Raw genomic sequence first — 21,742 nt, 5'->3', positions numbered from 1 at the left:
GTTCTAAAATAACTCTATCTAGTGACTGGGCCCGATTTCTATAGGGGGTAAGTTTGGGTTATGCCAACGATTTTCAATAATTTTGCTCACATACTGAGAAATTCAATTTAATAAAGAAACCTCCCATTCCATGCATATCAAATAAGCGTTTGGGCATACATTAATAAGTTGCCAAATAATGATGAGAACCAGACAATAATAAGTGATGGTAGATAAGAAGTCGGTATATTTTGAACATAAACAGAGTTGGTTCCTCATTGCATAATTACACGCTTTGCCCCATCCAATGTATTTTTTAGCAGCATCGCGACAGTCATTGGGCCAACCCCGCCTGGAACTGGAGTAATGTGTCCGGCTCGTTTACAAGCTTCCAGGAAATCAACATCTCCAACTAATCTATATCCTGCCTTCTTACTTGGATCGTCAACAGCATTTGTCCCGACATCAATAACGGCCGCACCAGGTTTAATCCAACTGCCCTTTACCTGAAAAAGAAGAAACAAAGTTCCTGATATCTCATTTTCTACCAACCAAGCCTAATTCCATCGGCAAAGACTCCATAGAAAAGAAAAAACACAAATCTGAGAAAGGACATGGTATTTAGATGTTGCCCAAGTCTAGCAACTGCATTTTGCTAAAACACTTGTTGAGCTTTTTCGGTGAGCTTTTGAAATTTACCCAAACAACAAACGATGAAATGAGAATGCAAGAAACTTGAATACTTATTAGCAGTTTGTTTTCTACAATTCGAGCCACTTGGGCACATGGTAACAAGAAACTTGTATAGACTTTAATCAGCCAGTTTTTAAGCCAATAAACATAATAAACTAAATGAATTTAGTACTACAAAATTTAAAGCAGATTGATGTTCTATTCTATCAAGGAACACAAATACATGAATAGTTTGTTTTCTATTAATCAAGCGATGAAAAACTAGAAACTGGTCTAAACTTTAATCGACCAAACTTTTAAGGCAATAAATAAACTAAATGAAACGAAAGGAAGAGATATTCTAAAACTTAAAGCAGATTGTTGATATACAAAGGAATAGAAATACATGAATGGTTTCTACTTACCATCATTGCTTGTCCAGCTGCTGCAATAACAATGTCAGCTTCACGGATGATGCTTTCTGGGTCAGGAGTACGTGAGTGGACAACGGTAACTGTGGCATCCGCTTTGAGCAGCAGTAGTGAAACTGGTAACCCAACTATATTACTTCGACCAACAACAACAGCCTTTTTTCCCTTTATAGTTACACCACTTCGTGACAAAAGTTCAATGCATCCCTGCAAATGGTAGTTACAAATTAATCAATATGCATGACAAAAGAAATTTGTACAATAAAAAAGAAAATTTTGAAATGAATCAGTATCAAATTTCTAGTTTACCTTAGGAGTGCAAGGCAGGAAGAGAGGATCTCTGCCTTTCATAGCAAGCTTGCCAATGTTCAAAGGATGAAAGCCGTCGACATCTTTCTCAATGCATATTTCGCCTAAAACCTTCTCTTCATTTATATGCTTTGGCAAAGGAAGTTGAACCAGTATACCTATCAATACAATAACACATACATTTAAATTGTAAACACCAAAAGAACAGAAATTGATGATTATGGTGCAGAAACTCATACAGCATGACCGTTCTTTTAACCGAACACGATGAAACTGTAAATAGAAATTATCTAAGAAACCAACCATGTACATCTGGATTGGCATTCAGCTCGTGCACTTTGGCGACCAAGTCAGGTTCGGATACTTGTTCAGGGAGGTCAATGTCAAATGACTTGATCCCAACTTCAGCACAAGCTTTTCTCTTCATATTCACGTAGCTTTGAGAATCCTTCCTATTACCCACGATAACAACAGCCAGTCCTGGGACCTAAACCATTCATACAATTTTGCAATCCCAAAACAATAAATACAAAAATTGGGGAAAAAATCAAAGTGCAGAAAAGAAAGTAACACAGATATTCCATAGTATGTAAGAAAATTTCAATATGTTAATCTGAAACTATTAAATTCGTCTTCAGGAGCACACTGCGAGAATCAAACCTTGGAGTATTTGTCGGAGAGTTCCCGGACTTCTTGAGCGATCTCAGATCGTATGGTTTGAGCAACAGCTTTGCCGTCGATTATGGTGGCCTTATGATCTGACGGTGACGCCATAGTCGAAAGATTCTGATAAGAGTTTTTTATTTTGTTTTGAAATAATTCTGATATGAGTTTAGATAATGCAAAATGAAAGCAATACAAAAAGTCAACAGAAAAGTAATGAGATGAAACGAAAGAAAACGGATATAAAGGTCCCTAAACTATATATTTGTTTATATCAGATCCTCAAACTTCATAAGTTTACATTTCAGCATATACATCTAGCTAGGCGATTGGGCGGGCCAGTTGGTTGTCTGAGAACTGTTTTAAAATCAGTATGCACTCTCCTTTAATCCAAAGTTTGGGAATGGCCATTTGAGAGGATGTCTTGTATTTCTTGTTGGGAAGACTATTATGAATGGGTGGATCTCTTTTTATGATCGATTCCATGGGATTTACAAAGTGCTAACAAGAAAATAAGAAAAGTATAGCGTGTATAAGTCCATGTTATAACTTTCTTTCTGAAGGTAAATATGATTTCACTCCATATCAATAGAAGCTACATGGTTAAATGAGGAAGACAATGCTTCGCTAGCTCATTCGTTAGCGGATAGTTATGCATTTTCGCAAATATGAACTCTGCTAGTAGAGCTTGTAAAAAATTATATATCGTGATAGGGAAATTGGTTACGGAACACCGTAGCCCGATCGGCGAGTCATGAACGCCCAATAGTCGATAGTGTTCTATCGGAGCTCATTTAAATTAGAAATACTCAGAGACAATTAGGTCATATTAGACGAGACTCAAAACCTATATAAACTCCTTGATAATAATTAACACATTCCTAAGAGATATCTAATCTCTCTAAGCAATACTATACACATAAAAAGGCCATATTCTCTTAGATATATAGATCATTCTTCCACGATGACAACTTGATCTCCGATCTTGAGGTGAGTCTTGCTAGATCGGTCTCAGGTCGTAGACGCTCAAATAGTCATCAGACCTCTTTCCGTTCCAGATTTCGACAAGAATCCGATCGAATTAGCGTGCGCTCCACTCTTACTCGTTTCTTTGACGAAACATAAGGTGACAATAATAATCCAATATTAATCTATTTCTTCATCATTTGAATAAGCTAAACTTAAATGTTAGCCAAGATAAATAGATAATGAATCGTCAACTACCATGTCAAATGCCATCGGAGTGCTACGATTTTGAAGTATAAGAAATTAAATGTGAACCTATAAAATTCGAGGACAAGGAGTCAACTATAACAGTTACTTAAAACCTCAAAATCTCATAAGAAAAATTCAAGAAATCATAAAAATACAGCTAAATTTTAGGGTGCGTTCGTTTTGCGGTTTACGGATGCTCGAGCTTGCTTCAGCTTGCTCCAAATTGTCTCGAAAAACGTGTTTTTTACTAAAAATGGCAAAAAACACGTTTTTCGAGACAGTTTGGAGCAAGTTTAAGCAAGTTTAAGCATGCTTAAGCATGCTCGAGCATCCGTGAAACCGCAAAACGAACGCACCCTAAAAGCTCGACATGAAATAAGGGATTATGGGCTAGGTAAACATATATACATGTCTCGCGAATATCTTTCCCGGGAATGTTAATTTAATTACAGCAGTTAAGAAAAAATAAATATGGTCAACTTAAATTAATCAATTCTCGGGTAACACAATTACGGGAATGACACGTGTCGACTTAGGGTGGCATGCAATTAGTTCACGAGACTGACATTTCCGGGAATTTTATTCACGTAAGAGAAATTTTTGGGATTTGAATCCCATGTCTGACATTTCCGGGACTTTCTGTAACAAAATTTCAAACGGTGTCTCTTTCATCTTCACGCTCTCTCTCTCTCTCTTCTCTCTCTCTCTCTCTCGTTTTCTCAGCTATAATCGACCAAAACACAGCCAAAATCACGACGGCTGGAGATTTAATTTTGTTCTCCGGCAAAGATTCCTCCAATTAAGTCTACTATTTTTCGTTTTCCATAGCCGAGTACTCTAAATAAGGTATTTTCCCCTTTTTTTCTTCAAATTTGATTCAAACTTGCCGGATTCAACAAAATCCATCGTGCATGTTGCCGGAGTGATGTTTTATTGCACCTTTTGCAGTTTCAATCGGTTAGGGTAGTAAGTTTGGTCCAATCTGTAGGTTAGGGTAGGTGTTTTGGTCCGATTTTTTTTGTTCGGGTGGTTATTTTGGTTCGGTTTGTAGGTTAGGGTGACCAGAATGTTAGATTGAAGAACTATGGGGGTTTGAGTTGAAATGTATAACAAGTATGAGGTCTTAATGGTATATATTTTGTAGTGCATGGACTAAATTTATAAGTTTGTAAAATATGAGGACTGGATTACAAAAAAATTGAAAAGTGTATGGCCAAAATGTTATTTTAAAGAAGTGTGGGGGCTGATATATATGTATATTATCGGAAGTACGAGGTTTAAATTGCATTTATTTTAAAGTTTGAGGAGCGAATTTATTATTTTTAAATGTAGGACTTGATTGGAAATATGTGAAAACTTTACGCATGATAATGTTATTTTATAGAAGTATGTGGACTTGCTGTAAAAAAATTCCGTAGTATGAGGCCTTAATTGTTCATTTATAATAGTACAAGGATCAAATTTTTTTTATTCCTTTGTAGGAGGAGTAGATCGTGAATAACTGAAAAGTATATTTGCCGAAACGTTATTTTAAAGAACTCATTAATTTTTTTTTCTATACAGGTTATGGCGGAGAGATCTTCCTGACTTCTGCAGGGACCTACTGAGGGTGATCTATTGTGGTTTCAGCCGTCACATAGATCGCGTCACATTTATTTGTCCCACCAGGGGGCGGATACGCCACTGCTTATTAGGAGAGCCGACTCCTTTTTTTGGGAGTATATGAGGGATGATGATTATCGTCTACCTCAGGCTATGAGATATATAGAGATGATGGGGTTTGGTTTGGTATCCACTATCGGTTATATGGAGTACGACCATCATTTGCTGACGGCACTGGCGGAACGATGGAGGCCCGAGACTCACAGTTTCCACTTCTCGATAAGCGAGGCCACCATCACACTGCAAGATGTTGCGGTCTTGTTAGGCCTGTGTGTTGACGGTTTACCTGTTATGGTAATGAGTCTTATCCCTCCGACATCGACAGATATCTCGAGTACTTGTTGGGTTATTGCCCGAAGAGGGATGGGAAGACTGCTATTAGGCTCTTTAGCCTTAAGGAGCATTTGGAGCGCCATCACCACCGTGTTCATATTTCAGACGAGGAGGCGCTACAGAGGGCAAGATGTCATGTCACCTTCTTGCTTGTTGGTTGCTTCTTCCCAGATAAAAGTCAGAACAAGATTGATTTGTTCCTACTACAGCTGCTCGAAGACCCAGAGGAATAACCTTCTCATCGGGTAGGATCTGATCGTCACGCGGGATCCTCTCATCATACAGGATCCTCTCATCATACATGATTTGATCGTCATACAAGATCCTCTCTTCATGCAGGGTCCTCTCGTCGTACAGGATCCAATTGTCATGCAGGATCTGATCGTCATTTTGGATCCTCCCATCATGTAGGATCTTCACATCATAATCGTCATACATCATCAGCAGGATGTTATATTCCATATCCTACCACCGATGAGGAGCGATGATTTATTTTTTGGACCTGTGAACATGAGCTTCCAGCATATTATGACGTCCCAGACATTTACGTCCGATGATTTAGCGGATGCCACTTCAGCATTTCCACATCTCACACATCAGGCCACGGTGTATGATGTTTCAGGGTCCTCTCATCATGTCGATCCTGTCGACCCTGTACATCTTGTCGAGTATAGCTTTGATGGTCTTTGGGCTGGTATTCAGCCGTAGCCGACCACTTTCGTTGGTTATCAACAGTCTGTGCCTCAACACCACTCAGTTGATGGTAGTTTTCATATGGGTTTAGGCATCAGGTCAAGTATGGGGATTGTCGTTCCATCCACCGCCAGGGCAGCCTCCATGGTCGAGTTTTCAAGGCAGTTCAGAGGCCATTCTCTCCATGCTTGTCATCCTTGCGCAACTCGAAAAGCAGTCGGATTGTTCCCGGTATGACCTGATGCGATGGCACTTGGAGTGAGCGGCTGCTGCCCCATTACTAGCTCGAATGGACACTTCCCCATAGATTCACACCGATGGAGATTATAAGCGAATTGGGCCACGTCGAGCAACTTTGCCCAATCCTTTTGATTAGCACTCACATAGTGCCGTAAGTAAACCTCTAATAAGTGTTTCACTCGCTCCGTTTGTTCGTCTGTTTGCGAATGCATACTTGTTGAGAAGTTAAGCTACGACTCGAAGAGCTTAAAGAGGCTCCTCCGAAATTTTCTCGTGAAGCGAGCATCGCGGTCACTTACGATCGTCCTCGGAACGCCCCAATACTTGACCATATGCTTCAAAAATAGCCCCGCTGCCTCCTTGGCTAGACAGTCCCTAGAGCACGAGATAAACACGGAGTATTTGGAGAATCGTTCGACAACAACAAAGTAGAGCTACTTCCCTCCGATTTGGGCAGTGCCATGATGAAGTCCATGCTAATGCTTCCCTAATGTTTCTCCGCAGTAGGAAGTGGCTCTAGCAATATGGCTTGTTGATGTTGGTCCATCTCGTCTTGTTGGCACACTAGGCAAGTCCGGAAAAAAGTTTCCACGTCTTCCTTCATTCGTTGCCAAAAATAGTTCTCCTCGATGAGGGCCACCATCCGCTGCATCCCCGAATGTCCCGCCCATTTGGAGTCATGAGACTCTTTTATGATGTCCTGCCTCAAGTTCCCATAGCGTGGAATAAATATTCGCCGTCCTTGTACGAACACCAGGCCATCTTCGAGCCAAAAGCGTCGAGTCTTTTCGGGTTGTGCTTGCTCCATGAGTGCCTTGACTAGATACCCGTGATATGGCAGCGAGCTCTGCTTTCCGACTAAGAGCGTTCGCAACAACATTAGCCCGATTTGTAACATAGCTCATAGTCGAATTTTGCCAAGAAATCTTGCCAACGTGCTTGTTTTGGAGAGATCTTCTTTTAGGTTTAAAAGTAACTCGTTGCCACATTGTACATCATCACCACGAATCTGGATCCCAAGAGATAATGCCTCCAAGTCCGCAAACAATGCACTAGGTCGTCATTTCCTTTTCTTGGACCGGATAGGGTCCGACACCAAGTCTATCTTGTGATTGACTTCCCTTTATGGCGTCAACCTATCGGGAAGCTTATCCGACATTACATCGGCAAACTCGGATAAGACTTCCTGGATCTTCTTTGGCATCGTGTCGGACCCTTCCGACTCCTCCTTCTTTAAGGCGACTAGAAATGTGGGCTCTCCCTTCTTGACTCCCTTGACAAGCTACATTGCCAAAAAAGTCTTCTGTTTGTCCTTCTCTCTTTCTATAGGAACCGAGCATCCTTTTCCATCAAGGATGCATATCGTGTTATTGAACAGTACCAACACGGCTTTGATCTTGGTCATGAATTTGTGTCCGATGACAAGATCATAGTCGTCCATCCGACCCACTCTCCGACCCGCAGCTCCACTCTCGGTGCTAGCCCACTAGAGGTGTCGAAGGAGAGTCCACAGCCTTCACAAAGGCGTTTCTCCATTTGAGGCCCAACTTGGCTGCGACATCTTCCTTGATGAAAACGAGAGACGCCCCAATGTCGACGAGAGCTTTAAGGCGTTGTCCGGTAATATACACATCGGCAAACAAGCTCCCACCTTCATCCTCGTCCACATTTGCTTGGACAGCGCTAAGAATGTGGAGAGAATTAATCTTGGCGTCCTCCGAATCTGTCGGCTTCTTATCCAACATCATAGCCGACAACTTGGCTCGCATCGGACACTCCATGGCCCGATGAGGTCCAGTGGATAAGAAGCAAGAAATAGGCTTAAATCCGGAATCCTTACCCCGCGACGGCTCCTTCCCTTTCCATGGCTTGGACGAGGCCCCTTGGTTCTCCTTGCTTGGTGGTTTGCTCGCTCCCCCACCTTTGGCTTGGTTACCTTTCGGATTCTTCTTCTCTTCGGGCTTCCGATAGTCCGTAAGACTTTCGGCAGCGGCAATAGCATCTGAAAGGCCTTGAACCCCCTGATGCTTGAGTTCTAATTGTGCCCAACCAGCAAGCGTATCCATAAACATGAAAGTCGTGTTCTTCTCTTACATGTTCGGCACCTCCAACATAAGCTCGGAGAACTCCTTGATGTACTCTCGGATAGTCCTCTTTTGTTTGAGCTTTCGAAGCTTAGTATGAGCTTCGTTTTTCGCATTCTTCAGATAGAAGTGCGCCTTGAGCTCCTTCTTGAATTCACCCTACGATTTGATGGTATAGCCTTCCCCTTGGACATCCTCAACCTTTCGACGCCACCATAGCATAGCAAGGTCGGATAAGTATATTGAAGCCGTATCAAGCTTCGTGGCGTCATCCAAGTATCCCATAGCTCGAAAATAATGCTCTGTATTCCATAGGAAATTATCAATTTCCCTTGCACTACGAGCCCTATTGTAGTGCTTTGGCTTGGGAACTTCTTCCCTAGCCGCTGGTTGAGTGATCAATGGCATGTTCCCTCCCCGTGTGGCTACCTTAATTTACTCCATCTCCGACACCAAGCCTACCACCGTAGCTTGCAAGGTGGAGTGATCAAGCAGAAGCCTTTTTACCTCATTGCGCAACATCACATTTTCCCTATGTAGCTTCTCCACATCATTCTTAACCTCGGCGATAATGTCCTTGAAATTATTTCGGATAAGAACTTCCTCACGGAACTTCGCAAGCTTCTCCTCGAGTTTTCCCATGTTAGATCTTAGACCCAAGCTTAGATTCTTGAATTCGGATTGTAGATCCTCAACCCAATGAGCAATCTTCTCACCGAGATCCACCACATCCCGTGAGTGTTTCTCTAATCCTAGCTCAATCACTTGGAACCGTTCTTCCCCTCCGGCTACAAGTTCCTCCAAGTTATTGAGTCGTGCACCAAACGTAAGATCAACGGATCGATCCCTCTTACTCTTGGATTGCTTCTCCGTGTTCCTCTCCACAACTTTGTCGTCATTTTCGGCCATCATAAGAGAGATTCTGATACCACCTGTCATGTATTTTGAGTTTCCTCGGTGAAGTCTGTGTGACACTTAGCTAATTTTACCCCTTGAAAGCTAAGTTAGCCTTTAGACCCTTTGCGGAAGCTTTTGAAGAATGTAGAGAAATGTCTTAGTTACGAAAATGCTTTGTATTGCTCTCAAATCTTGTGTGAGTTACAAATGAGTGGTTTACCCCTTTATATAGGTTACAACTATTCTAGAGATTTCTATTCAAGAGAATTCTAGAGTATATACAAGAGAGTTCTAAAGTTTCTAGAAGCTCTAGAACATGCAGGAAGCCTTCTACAAGTGTGTGGATCCTTCCGGAAAATTCTAGCACGATGCGAAGTCTTCTTGTTGGTTCCGATTGGATCTAGTTGGTTCTACCACATTCTGACTCATCTCGAGCATTTCAGAGGCTTCTAGAACATTCTGGAGAGTTGAGCATGCGGAATGTGACAGGACGTTGAGTGCCTTTGTAACGGCCATTGCATGAGAACAATGGATCCTGAAGGTGTCCACTGTTGACATGTGCATGAACTCCATTCAAATCGAACCGTATGTTGATTGCCGGGAACTCCGAGGCGTAATGACGGAGATCTCACACTAAATGTATGTCCAAGAGCATTTGGATATAATGATACTTCGTATCGGCTGGCACGCATCTTGTTGGTCGTGAATGCCTCCGTCGGTATTCATACAAGCACCTGGTTATATCTATTGAATTTTTGCATCTCGTCGACAATAATCGCCATAGCTTTTGCTTGCATGGCCTGGACGAACGCCCAGATCGGCAAGTAACGGTCACCTCTGAACACGTTATTGTAACTCTCCGCGTCGTTCGATTTAGTTATGCCCCATCGGTGGAATCCGTCTAGGAACAATATCTACTTCTCCAAGGGAATGCATTGGAGATACGTACATGTAGCTTGACTCATCTCTGCAAGATCTTTTCATGCCTTCATATACTTACGCTCATCCAACTCGGTACTCACGGCCCAACATAAGCCAAATAATCCTTTCTTTTTGGGGACGCTTGACAACATATTAGCACGAATGTGCTCTATACAGAACCTGTGTAGATGCAGTAATTAATTAATGGATTAATATGAATTTAAAATTACAATTAAAGTGGTGTAATCATTACTTGTGAACTCCCCAGTTTGGAAATTTTTGATCAAGCTTCTCGATAGCAGACAAGATGCCTAAATGACGATCTGAGATGATGCATGTGAATGTATCCTGTAGAACGTATTTTTTCAGGTACTTTAAGAACTAATACTAACTATGCTTGACTCCTCGTCTATGATGGCATATACGACTGATGCGACTCTACTGTTGGCAGTCTTCACAATCGCTACAATCACCTTTCCCTTGTATGCCCCACGAAGATGCGTTGCGTCAACAGTAACTACCAGGTGACTATGTTGAAATGTGTGTCCGGTGGCATCAAAATGCCAAAATACGTACCTGAATAAATAACCATTATAAGTATACAGTGTAAAATTCATATTACCCTGCTCAGTAAACATGTATTGTTACCTGAAAATCTTCTTCCTGCTATGTACAATCCCGTCCTCCTTGAACTTCCACTGCACTTTCGTCCCATCGTTACTGTGTTCAAGAGTTGTCATGTAACCAGGCAGTTGGCGGAAATTTGCCTCCCAATCTCTAAAGACCTGGTTCATCGCTATTCGCTTACCGTCCCAAGCTTTTTTCCTCCCAATCTTACAACCGTATGTTGCTTCACAGTCGGAAACAATGGACTTGATTGGGTAATTTGGACGATCGCGAATCTTATCCAATATGACCTAGAGAACATGATTTTGCGAAATATTCATGTCTTTACGTTCGTTGTTTGCTCCGTCACAATTGTGCCCGTCACACCAGACAGTCATTTGCCATGTACAATATTCGCTCCTAAACGAGGCCCGGATGTGGGCCCCGCTCCCGACCACCTTCTCGGATCGGAAACGGTACAGACTATTCATTTCCTTAACTTAACCTCAGTCGATTATCCGTTACTTTTAAACATAGCATCATATTAGCTCAAGTCGCATTTAGCCAAGCCAAGTCTATTACACGCATAATTATACATATTAATGTCTTAACGAAAACATCATATAGATTATAACTTAGAAACCCAAGATGTCGAGGAAAATTTCTAATGCCGCGGAGCCCACCTTATGCGCTATCGTATAATGATGAAATGCCGCTAAGCTTCTCTTCCCAAGCTCGCCACTTAACTTGGAGAGAAATAACATATATTTTTCGAAAACGTAAGCTATAATGCTTAGTGAGGTTTTTATTGAAAATATTTTAATAAATTTCGAATAAAACTTCAACTTGATTTTCAATTAAACTTTAATTAACTTGACTTTATATAACATTTTAGATAATTATACGTATTTCTGTAAACAGAAATCTTGAAGACTTATTAGGAAAACGTCGAACCCATCAGTAAAAACATGGGATGACTAATAGTAGTAGCGGCCTACTATAGTATCCTAGCCTACCGTATACCCTTCCACACGGGTACGATCTCCAACTAGCATGTAAGCCTACTAGGGGAATCGTACCATCTGATCAGACTTTCAACAATGGGTCACAAGGACCCGGTACTCATTTCCGTTACATTAAAACATTCTTTATTGGGTTCTTCATATACTATACGTATATAAAGCAAAACTTGTTTTTTTATTTAATAATTATATTAAAGCATAAACTTGCTAATAAACTTGCTATAATAATACTTGTAATAAAGCGAAAAATTGCTTTACGAAATTATAAAAGAAAAACATTAATTTTATACATTTTGAAGGTTCTCTCCAGTTTTAAAATTATAATACATATTTATGCCATATATTTAAATAAAGCATAAAGCAAAATGATAATTATAAATCATTTATATGGCATAGTAATATATATTTCGTAAAACAATGAAATATATTCATAGAGAAAATCAAAGTAACTCTCAACTTAAATAGCTCCTCGATTTGTCTCCGTCCTAATACCGTCGCAATTTATCGACCTATCGAAATAATAATTATTAATATCTTATGTACTTATGCTTATTGGAAAGAAATTACACGAATTAAATTCTACGCGTCACGCTCTTCGTAATAACTCTAATTTAAATTTAAAACATTTTATCTATTTTATTTTATATAATCTTTACCTTTAAAATCATTTCTTGAATTATAGTCTATAATCAATTTTCTCTAATCTAATTATTGAATTAAATACTTTTATAATAGAAAAATATTTAGAAAACTTCAGACAATATTCCAAATTATTTAAAATAATATACTATCATTTTTTCATAAATTTCTTAACTGAGTTATTACTTCAAATAATTTTTAAAACAATTAATTACTTTTAAATCCTTTCTTTAAACCTTAAATTACTCAAAAATCGAAATAAAATTAATCTGATCACTTTTAAATCCAATTTTTATATATTATATTCAGGACAGTTTATTTTACCTACTGTAAAAATTTGGTAGGATCAGTAAAAATGATTTTATTAGATTCGGAAGATAAAACTAGGTTCGGATTTTTTATGTAAAAATCGGTATGATTGGGTAGGTGAATTGACGTGAAAACTAACTTGAAGACTCAGCACGGCGGTGTTGACGGCGGCGCTCGTTCTCCTCGAGTCGACGACGATGAAGATGGCTTGTTCTCCTTGTTCACGCGTCGATTCAATGGTTTTCGGCTTTGTTTTGTTCGGTTTGTCTCGGCCAGGGCTCACCGGAGCTCGATTTAATGGTGGCTCGTCACGCTTTCTGGTAGGTACAACGCGACTCCCTCTGTTATGTTGGTTTGAAGCTCTGCCGAACTTAAAACAGTCCTCGATTTCGATTGGAGGTTCGTCGGTGGCGGTGGCTTTTCTGACAGAGTTAATATTGGCTTTTGTTTTCTCTTTAAGCTTAGATTCTTCACTCTTTTACTCTGTGTTGATTTGGTTTCAATAATAGAATCTCTGTGTAATTTTTTGACTGTATTTTGGATACTTACGGAGAGATAATTTTGGAGGATAAGTCTTGTTGAAAGTTATCATGAGTCAATCGGTTTTAGTTTTATAGCGGGCTATTTTCTATAGCTTTGCATGTTAATTGTGTCATTCAAATATGACATTTTTCCATAGTGTGTGCGTGAGTGACTCTATTGTACATACCACGTGGTTTTTTTTCCTTTTTGGTAAATTTATTTGGTAAATTTATTCGTTCTGTGGTAACTTATACGAATTAAATTCTAGACGTCGTAACGATTCGGTTCACTTATCTCACTCGTTTCAATTAAAATCTAATTATGCGATATAATTCGATTTGACGCGAAAAAGAAAATCGAAAATCTCATTCAACAGTCTAAGCTAGACGCAGTCGTTACACCGGATCTTCGAGTTGCATACAATACCGGTATATGGCTTTCTAGTACGTTTGTTTGGACGGTTTACGTATTCTACAGCCCATGTTGTCTTTTCTGCCGCCGTCACGCGATATTTTGCTCCCCGCCTAGTTGACCAGATCGCTATCGCACCTTGAAGCTCTTCCCTATTCGAAAAATACGTTCCCAGCGTTATGGTACTAGGGTCACCAGATTATAATTCTGGTGAAGTAGGAATGAGGCGGTTTGTTACCTCATCAGGTCCTTCCATGTTGTTGAACACATGATAATCTGTTGCGCGGGGAACAATGTAATCCTCCTCGGAGGATTCATATCCCCTTCGTCCGCGAGGGCTACTACTTGACTCTCCCCCGGCATTGAATCTTGATGATCGTCCCGAATTATGAATCAGATGGTAGCTGATGAATAAGTCACGACTCCAAGAATGATATTGATACATCAATAATATTGTAATATCATCATTGATTAAGATACATTATTTTTCACCGTAATCATTCGTGTATACATAAAAAAGATTCAATTGTATCTCTTCTCTTCGAATCCCAGCATAATTGCACATTAACTATGAAAAATCATCATATCATTGATGGAATGTGTTGCGTCGGGTAAATTACCCACCACGATTCTGCCATCCACAAATTATACGGAACTCCTCTAATATAAATTCAAATGAGAAGACATATTTAATAAAAATACAAACTCATATATAATTTATGAATTCTAAATTAAAGGAAGTAGTATGAAGAAAGAATGAGAAAATGAAACCGGCTCCGGTGGTTTATATAGCAAAAACTTTTTCCGAAAATGCCATTTCCGGGTAAGACATTGATTTGACGGGTAGTTGGCAACGCTGAATTAATTGGACATATTCCCGGAAATGACATTTACGGAAATATTAATTAATTCAGGCAGTTGGCAATAATTGCCGTATAATTGCCCAATAATTTATTTTATTTTATTTTAATAAACAATATTTCCGAATATTTAATTTTCGGGACTAGCTTAATTAATTTTATTTTTCATTAATAGAATTATGATTCCCAAAAAGTTTATTTTCGAAAAAGATATAACATGTTCACTTTCGAAAATTGTCAATATAAAAAGGGCATATTGAAGAAAAATTGACAGTAATAATGTAATAACAACGAGGGAAAAAACGTTAGGTTGACCATAATTTGTAATACAATCCTATTACAATATATTATTTAATAATAAAGTGCTTAATGGCTAGTAATTCAAATGTGTGTAGCTAGTGACTTGTAGAAAGGTATTAGGAAGAAAACGTCGCGTTTCGAGATTTCTCAATGACTCCCAGAGAACACCAAGATCCACATTGCCTCCTGAAAATACAATTCCAATGCGATTGCACTCATTTTGCCAAATAGGATTGTTCAGGAAGCTCTTAGACAATACAACAGCGAGCGCGACGGCACCGCTTGGTGCCACGGCAACCTTCAGAACCTGATAGCAAAGTTTCATGGCCTCTACAATTTCATCATCTTCTACGAGTATGATGTCATCAACCAGATCTCGTAAAACAGGCCTGATATACAATATTAGTATTGGTTTCTAGTTATTACGACGCAGGTACATTTTATTTATTTCGATGACATTAAAAGAATATATATATATAGTTAATTACCAGGTATTCTTCAAAAAAAAAGTCAATTACCAGGTATGATTTCCAAGAAATGCTCGAAGTCCATCAGCGATAGTTTTGGTTTCAGGCAATCTAATAATCTTAATGGCAGCCTCGAATTGAAATGCATCATTTGCTCCACTGGGTCCAGCAGCCAAAACTCTAATCGAAGGGTTGATAGACTTGGCAGCCAATGCTATTCCTGATATCATTGTTGGAAATCAGAACCGAAGCTCCCAACCAAGAAGAAGCAACAGTCCTGTTGAAATAGAAACTAATCCAGCAACAAAATCAACACAGATTCAACACAAGACCAGAAAACATCAATATGAAAACTAGAACTATGTAACAAAGCCAAAACAGAACATATCAATATTTTTTATTCGATTTTGATGCTATAATCTAATCTACTGAAAGGATTTTTGTGATTTGATGTTAGGAAACTGATTTAAATGAAGAACGGATTAGATTACTTCAATAGTGTACTACTGATATGTAATAAAAGCTAAAATAAGAAAAATGGAGCTTTTGATTTTTCATTGCATATTTCGACTCAAAGTGTTTATGAGTACAAGGGAGCATATATATTGCTCTATAAAATCCTACTACTTGAAATGAACAATTCAAGCTGGTATTTCCTATTTTTTTCAAAAAATCAAAAAAGCAAAAGCATGAAAGAGACATTTATGCTAGCTACCAAATTTGTAAAACTGTCCATATTTTGCCTTGCTCACCACTTCTTCTTATTTTTCTCTTTTTAGATGAAATGGTAACTAGTAGAAATCTGCAGTAGAAACTTTCTCTCCTCTAAATTGCATATCAGATCACACAATGCCTAAAACAGTTGACTTTAAAGTTGACTTTCGATTCGGCGAAACGAGCAGCTACCAATGTAGAAACCTCCACCATACTACTGTAAATGAAACTACATTAACACCTTTCTTCAACTTAAACTGAAAATAAAAATCACCACTTGACTTATTTGAAAATTAATTGATATTGGCCTCTTCAATAGCAAATCTCATTCTTCATGGCTGAAATCTTGCATACACCTCCATTACAACTTCTTAAGACACAATGCAATTGATTTGAATTAAAACAAGCAAGAAATCTCCTCTCTAAAAAAAACCCAATTTTTGATAGTCACATATGGCCAATCGACAATTTTAGCAACTATTTTATCCATTAGTAGTTATATGATAAAATTGACTCAACCAACCATCTCAGAACAACATTTCCAAGATAAATGAAGCTTTGAATTACATTAATCCATCGAGAATTGAGAGAAATAAAAGATACCCGAAATCAACAAATATGAACAATAGAACCCTAATCGATTGGTACTTTTCGTTCTGATGAATGGTAGTACAATTGAACATCATGGTTGGATAGACGACATCAATACGAGCATTTTCATATGTTGAACGAGCTCTGTCGACGGCTGTAGCTCCGTGCTTGTTTTTCTTAATTCTGCTCAGCTCCCTAACTTTTGAACCAGTTACAGCAAGGTCCCTCACTTTTTTCCTGCGTGCAGTTTCATCCAACTCTGTAACTTTGCTGTAAAATCCTGAATCAATTCTGCTCTATGTTGTGATGCATAGTTTTACTTCCAAATCCTTGTAGAGCTTCATTAAAACCTTCATGAAACAATTTCTAACTTGAATGGCCAAAATAGATTGTTCTCTTCCATTTTTTTTCTTCTTCAAGCTCAACTTCATCTTTGATTTTCTTCCTAACTTCATTTCTAAACAAATCAAATTTTCAATCAAATATGATCAGACAAGCTTCTTGAAACAATCTATTCCAACAATCATACCACCTCCTACAAATATGAGGTAACAATTTTTTAATAGTACTTTTTATTTACAAGTAAAATAAACACTTATTGAAAAAATAAAGCGCCAACTAATTTTACTACATCAAAATTGAGTATGCTCGTCACACACCACTGATAGGGGCAATTATGGTGTCAAGTTGTGGAACTTGCTCCAGAAGCTCTAAAAACATAGTACCTTGTCCACTGCAAAATTAAAATATTTCAGCATCTTGTCATTAATTTGCGAGAAATTATTGTGTAATCATAATTTGTTTACAATACTAATTTCATAATTAAGAATAACTAACCAGTTCGTGTTTGAATGATTAATATTGGTACCTTATAATGCGAGGGTCATTAGAGGAAGGTATAAGAATAGCGCCAGTTTGTTGCACAATAGTTGAAGCTGTAGTCTCTCTGGACTGAAGAGTAGGATCACACTTGATGATTTGAGCATCATAACGCATCACATTCTCAAATTTGCATTTTGGAGCAATCGATGGCATTGCTACATATGCTGGAATACCTCGCATTTTTGCAGCAAAGGCTAATGCAGCACCATGGTTCCCACTGTTTCCATTATATTAATTGAATACATATTTAATTAGGGCTTACAATAAGCAAGCTAGGGTTTAAAAGAAATATATCTATAGAAGTAGTAGTGACAAATGAAAATCCAAATAATTAATATTCTTTCCTCACAATGAATAAAGTAAAAGATATAAGTAAACAAATGAATTTTGTTTTTGTAAATAATAGCATACATGATTATATCTTTTCAAAATGCTCATAGTTTAGGGCAAAAAAATTTGTGATAATGAATTTGGACTACACAAAGAAAGTTAGTCATCTCGCTCATAATTTAAAAAATAAATTGTAAAAATGAATCTAAACTATACAAGTAAAAGAAAATTAACTGCGAGTACATCTCGCTCAAAGTTTAGGAAAAAAATAATATATTTTAAAAATAAAAAATTTGGACTACATAAAGATTAATCATCCTTATCCATACAATTATATGAATTGCATCCATAAAGAGAGTAGACAACTACTTGACCAACATGCCATGCATGGTTAGAATATAATAAAATTAAATATCCCTCAAAACACAATTGCAAATAACAATTTTTTTTATGTTAATTGCCAATAACAATTGTATATCATTTATCTTTTGTCAAATTAAAAATGAAAAGATTCTAAATGATTATTTTAATGAATGGCTGTTTATTCACTTGAAGAACATAGCATATTATAATCACAAAATAGATCTTAATTTTGTCCATCCAATCGACTGGTGAAATATATATACTAGCTAGTAATTAACTGACAGAGATAACGGCAAACCTGCTCTGTGTTACGACCCCTTTTGCCGCTTGATCATCATCAAGTGAAAATACAGCATTACAAGCACCTCTGATTTTGAATGATCCACTTCATAGAGAGAGATTAAAAAAAAAAAAAAAAAAAAGTCAACCGTACCAGGTTTTTATTAAACATCCAATAGAATGAACGATCTATGTATATATTTATTTATATATATACATATATCCGTTTAGAAAACATTCACACTTGAAAAACAGGTGCTTTCCGGAAAGTGCGTTTAGAGTTTTTGATGTGAGCACATCTGTTCTTCGTATAAACGATTTGATGCGTCCTTGTGCTTCTCTTATCGATGAGATATCAGCAGCATACCCTTCAATCCTAGTCTCACTCTTCGGCTCCATCTTCAACCTGCTAATTAATTTGTTAGAATCACTAATTTGTTTTGTATCAAAAGAAAAGTAGGAGTTTTTACTTAATCATTGGTTGAGACTATAAATGGAAAAGAATAAGAAAGGAATAATCAACAATATTCTAAATCAAAAAAAGAAAAAGGAAAAAAAATCAAATTCTAAATGAAATTCATTATATACCATGCTAATGATTCAAGAAGAGAAATAAATAAGTCTAAGATATGCTTAGGAGAGACAGCAATATTATTATTCTTAAATGAAATGATTCTATTCAAAAAATTAGTTTTATTTCCTAATTCCTTCTTAATGTTTTTTTTTTTTTTAAAGCCGCCAGCAGAAAATTTCATTCATTAGCAAGTCCGGTTGGACAATGAAAAACAATATTGAGAATCGTTGACTCAAAAATATCATGTAGAGTTGTAATGAGGGAGAGATTAAAATTATGTTGTCTTATTTTTTTTATTAAGATTTTATCCCACTAATTTTTTTCGAAATAAAGTTTTTAATGAGATAATTTATCTTAAATATATATAATAATATATTTTTTATTTATTAGATTTCTTTTATGAGATTTTTACTAATAAAATTTTTATATGTACATATTTAATGGATATTTAATAGAGAGTTATGAACATATTTATTTGGTAGATATCCATAGCATACTCTTATTCTTATTCATTATCATTTATTTTTTTATATATATAATGTTTTTTAGACCTATAAATACATGTCTTCTTGTACAAAGCACACATTAATAAGATTTCTCCATTTCATTCTTTCTACTCTTTCCGTCTCTTATTAATTGTCATTTTTTCGGAATTTTTTTTAGATTAAGAATATTAGGATAGAAGCAATATTATTATCAATATATCTTAATAAAGCTTAGCACATGCTTGAAGCTTATGCAATGAAAATTGTGTCGAAAAAATTGGTGGTTAATCTAATTTTGAGGAAATTTTTATATGGGATCCGTTCGTTATTTTGTAAAAAAAACTAGTCAAATATGTTCTACATATGTTGTAAATGAATATTGTATAATCACTTATAGAATTTAACATTAAAATTATGTGTTTCTGTAAAAAAAAAAATTATGTGTTTAAATAAGTTAATTTACCATATATGTAAAGTGCAAAATACACATAATTAAAAAAATAGATAAACTAAGGAGATATATTATTTTTATTTTTATTTTAAATTAATCAAAATAACGTATATTTAAGAAAAAAACCTGTCAAAAATAACACTTACTTAAATAGTACGAAAAGAGTATTATTTTTTCTCTAAATTATTTATCTCTTATTCAATTTCTATTATTCTTAGAAAAAGAAAATCATAATGTTCTTAACAATAATAACATTATCCTTGATTATATGACCACCGTAAACAACAAAATTCCATGTACAGGTACATATGTTTTTTTTATTAATTCCTAATATAAATTATCCAAAATTTGAAAGGGGCTCCTCCCAATAGTCAAATTCATATCCCCCAAATATAAACTACCTCAAAATCTGATCTGATCATGCCTAATACACATAGTCACGGAAAATTAATATATACATATCCATTTAATTAATTATGATAAAGAGCAGAAATTGAAAACTAGCTAGCTAGTGTTTTAAATTGAAGTTCTGGAGATTCTCATCCATATCATACAAAATGATATATATGGCTCGTGATTTTAATTGAAATTCTGGAGTAATTTAGAACTAGAGAAGGAACATTCCAGTAAAAGACCAGGATTGAGCTCGTCATCCACTCCATAGAAGGTAATGGGAGCAGACGATGAAGAAGGAAGTTGTTGACGTCCTTGATCATATTCAGGATTTTCCATTGTCATCATCCCCATGACCTTTCTCTTCTTGTAATTAGCCTTGAAATGAGCTTGTCTTAGCTTCTTAATTTCCTCGTTTAGCTGCAAATCAGGCACTTGTTCAATAAATTTCTTCTCTCTTTCCAGCAATTCGACGGTATCTCTTCGCATCCATTCACTTTCCTCACACTGTTCCATCTCCATATCCTATATTCACATCAAGTATAGTCATGCATAAATTAATAAGATTGTTCTGTGATATTTAGTGACTATGGTTAAGGAAAATAAGATTATTCGATTATATTACTTCATTTCTATGATATAGTCTCTAACTCTCTATTATTATTAATTGAATCGTTCAAAATTCAAAAAAATTATTATGTATTTTATGAAGATTTTTATCAAGCCAAAAAAAGAAATTCGTTCTTGCTCTATTTTATTCAATCGCATATATATACATATTTCAGGCATGACAAGTAGTATATTTACTGGCTAGCTATGCATGAAGGTCCAAACAAGGATGAGAAATGCACTAGAGTTAACTTAAATATATATATATATATAATATATGTACCTGGATATTCCTGATTAGGGTTTGAAGACTCATCAACTTCCTGTGTGGCCATCGACGGATGCCCAACTCTCGGCATCTCCCCTTCAACAGGGTGAGTCCAATGTTAATGTTCCTTAGCAGCCATTGTGATGGGCATATAAAAGTACTGAGAAATCATTTCCTTTGTCAACAACGTAGTCTTCATGATCATAGTATTCTTCTTCCTATCATATTCTCTACGACTTCTCTTCTTCTTCCTACCCCAATCTTGATCTTTCCAAGCTTCTCCTTTAGTATTAATATTGTTAATACTGTTTTTCTCCTCCAAAATTACCAATGGTGGATTAATCATAGGCTCATCCAATAATATTTCATCTGGGCGCCCTATTCGTCCGTTCCAAACTCCTTGGAACACATCATTTGTGATATTCACTAACAAAAAAAAACGTATATTAATTGTTGTAGCCAGCTAGGTTTCATCTGATAGAATATTCTGATTTAATTCAATTCTAATGAAAAAATAAAATAATATATTACTTGGCTGTTCAAAAATAATTTTGTCCACTGAATTAGA

At 36.8% G+C, this 21,742-nt stretch overlaps 3 protein-coding genes across 3 annotated transcripts; all 3 read right to left on the bottom strand.

Annotated features, from left to right (window-relative positions):
* Positions 1-254: 254 nt before the first annotated feature.
* On the bottom strand, positions 255-2,171 carry LOC139883028 (bifunctional protein FolD 2). Its single transcript, XM_071867258.1, has 5 exons — positions 2,052-2,171; positions 1,695-1,878; positions 1,392-1,549; positions 1,077-1,289; positions 255-485 (listed from the first exon to the last, which is right to left on the bottom strand). Exons 1-5 carry the CDS (start codon positions 2,163-2,165, stop codon positions 255-257), a joined length of 900 nt encoding a protein of 299 aa, XP_071723359.1. The 5' UTR covers positions 2,166-2,171.
* Positions 2,172-14,841: 12,670 nt separating this feature from the next.
* On the bottom strand, positions 14,842-18,793 carry LOC139883025 (serine racemase-like). The gene is made up of 7 exons (XM_071867253.1): positions 18,612-18,793; positions 18,414-18,500; positions 17,409-17,639; positions 17,200-17,273; positions 17,049-17,075; positions 15,287-15,449; positions 14,842-15,157 (listed from the first exon to the last, which is right to left on the bottom strand). Exons 1-7 carry the CDS (start codon positions 18,791-18,793, stop codon positions 14,842-14,844), a joined length of 1,080 nt encoding a protein of 359 aa, XP_071723354.1.
* A 1,690-nt stretch (positions 18,794-20,483) lies between these two features.
* Positions 20,484-21,222, bottom strand: LOC139883024 (protein RKD1-like). The gene is made up of 2 exons (XM_071867252.1): positions 21,190-21,222; positions 20,484-20,822 (listed from the first exon to the last, which is right to left on the bottom strand). Exons 1-2 carry the CDS (start codon positions 21,220-21,222, stop codon positions 20,484-20,486), a joined length of 372 nt encoding a protein of 123 aa, XP_071723353.1.
* Between the last annotated feature and the right edge of the window lie 520 nt (positions 21,223-21,742).

Source organism: Rutidosis leptorrhynchoides, unplaced genomic scaffold, assembly GCF_046630445.1.
Source record: "Rutidosis leptorrhynchoides isolate AG116_Rl617_1_P2 unplaced genomic scaffold, CSIRO_AGI_Rlap_v1 contig340, whole genome shotgun sequence".
Lineage (NCBI taxonomy): Eukaryota > Viridiplantae > Streptophyta > Magnoliopsida > Asterales > Asteraceae > Rutidosis > Rutidosis leptorrhynchoides.
This window is presented reverse-complemented; position numbering and strand designations above follow the sequence as displayed.

What these genes read in the sequence shown, in the direction of transcription:
- LOC139883028 (XM_071867258.1), bottom strand. Translation starts at nt 2,165, where the DNA reads ATGGCGTCACCGTCAGATCATAAGGCCACCATAATCGACGGCAAAGCT. An exon ending in TCTCCGACAAATACTCCAAG is followed by an intron (nt 1,879 to 2,051) that starts GTTTGATTCTCG and finishes TGAATGGTTTAG; the next exon opens with GTCCCAGGACTGGCTGTTGT. An exon ending in TCCTGCCTTGCACTCCTAAG is followed by an intron (nt 1,290 to 1,391) that starts GTAAACTAGAAA and finishes TACCATTTGCAG; the next exon opens with GGATGCATTGAACTTTTGTC.
- LOC139883024 (XM_071867252.1), bottom strand. Translation starts at nt 21,222, where the DNA reads ATGAGTCTTCAAACCCTAATCAGGAATATCCAG. An exon ending in CCCTAATCAGGAATATCCAG is followed by an intron (nt 20,823 to 21,189) that starts GTACATATATTA and finishes ATGTGAATATAG; the next exon opens with GATATGGAGATGGAACAGTG.
- LOC139883025 (XM_071867253.1), bottom strand. Translation starts at nt 18,793, where the DNA reads ATGGAGCCGAAGAGTGAGACTAGGATTGAAGGGTATGCTGCTGATATC. An exon ending in GGGGTCGTAACACAGAGCAG is followed by an intron (nt 17,640 to 18,413) that starts GTTTGCCGTTAT and finishes TAATGGAAACAG; the next exon opens with TGGGAACCATGGTGCTGCAT. An exon ending in CATAATTGCCCCTATCAGTG is followed by an intron (nt 17,076 to 17,199) that starts GTGTGTGACGAG and finishes TCATATTTGTAG; the next exon opens with GAGGTGGTATGATTGTTGGA.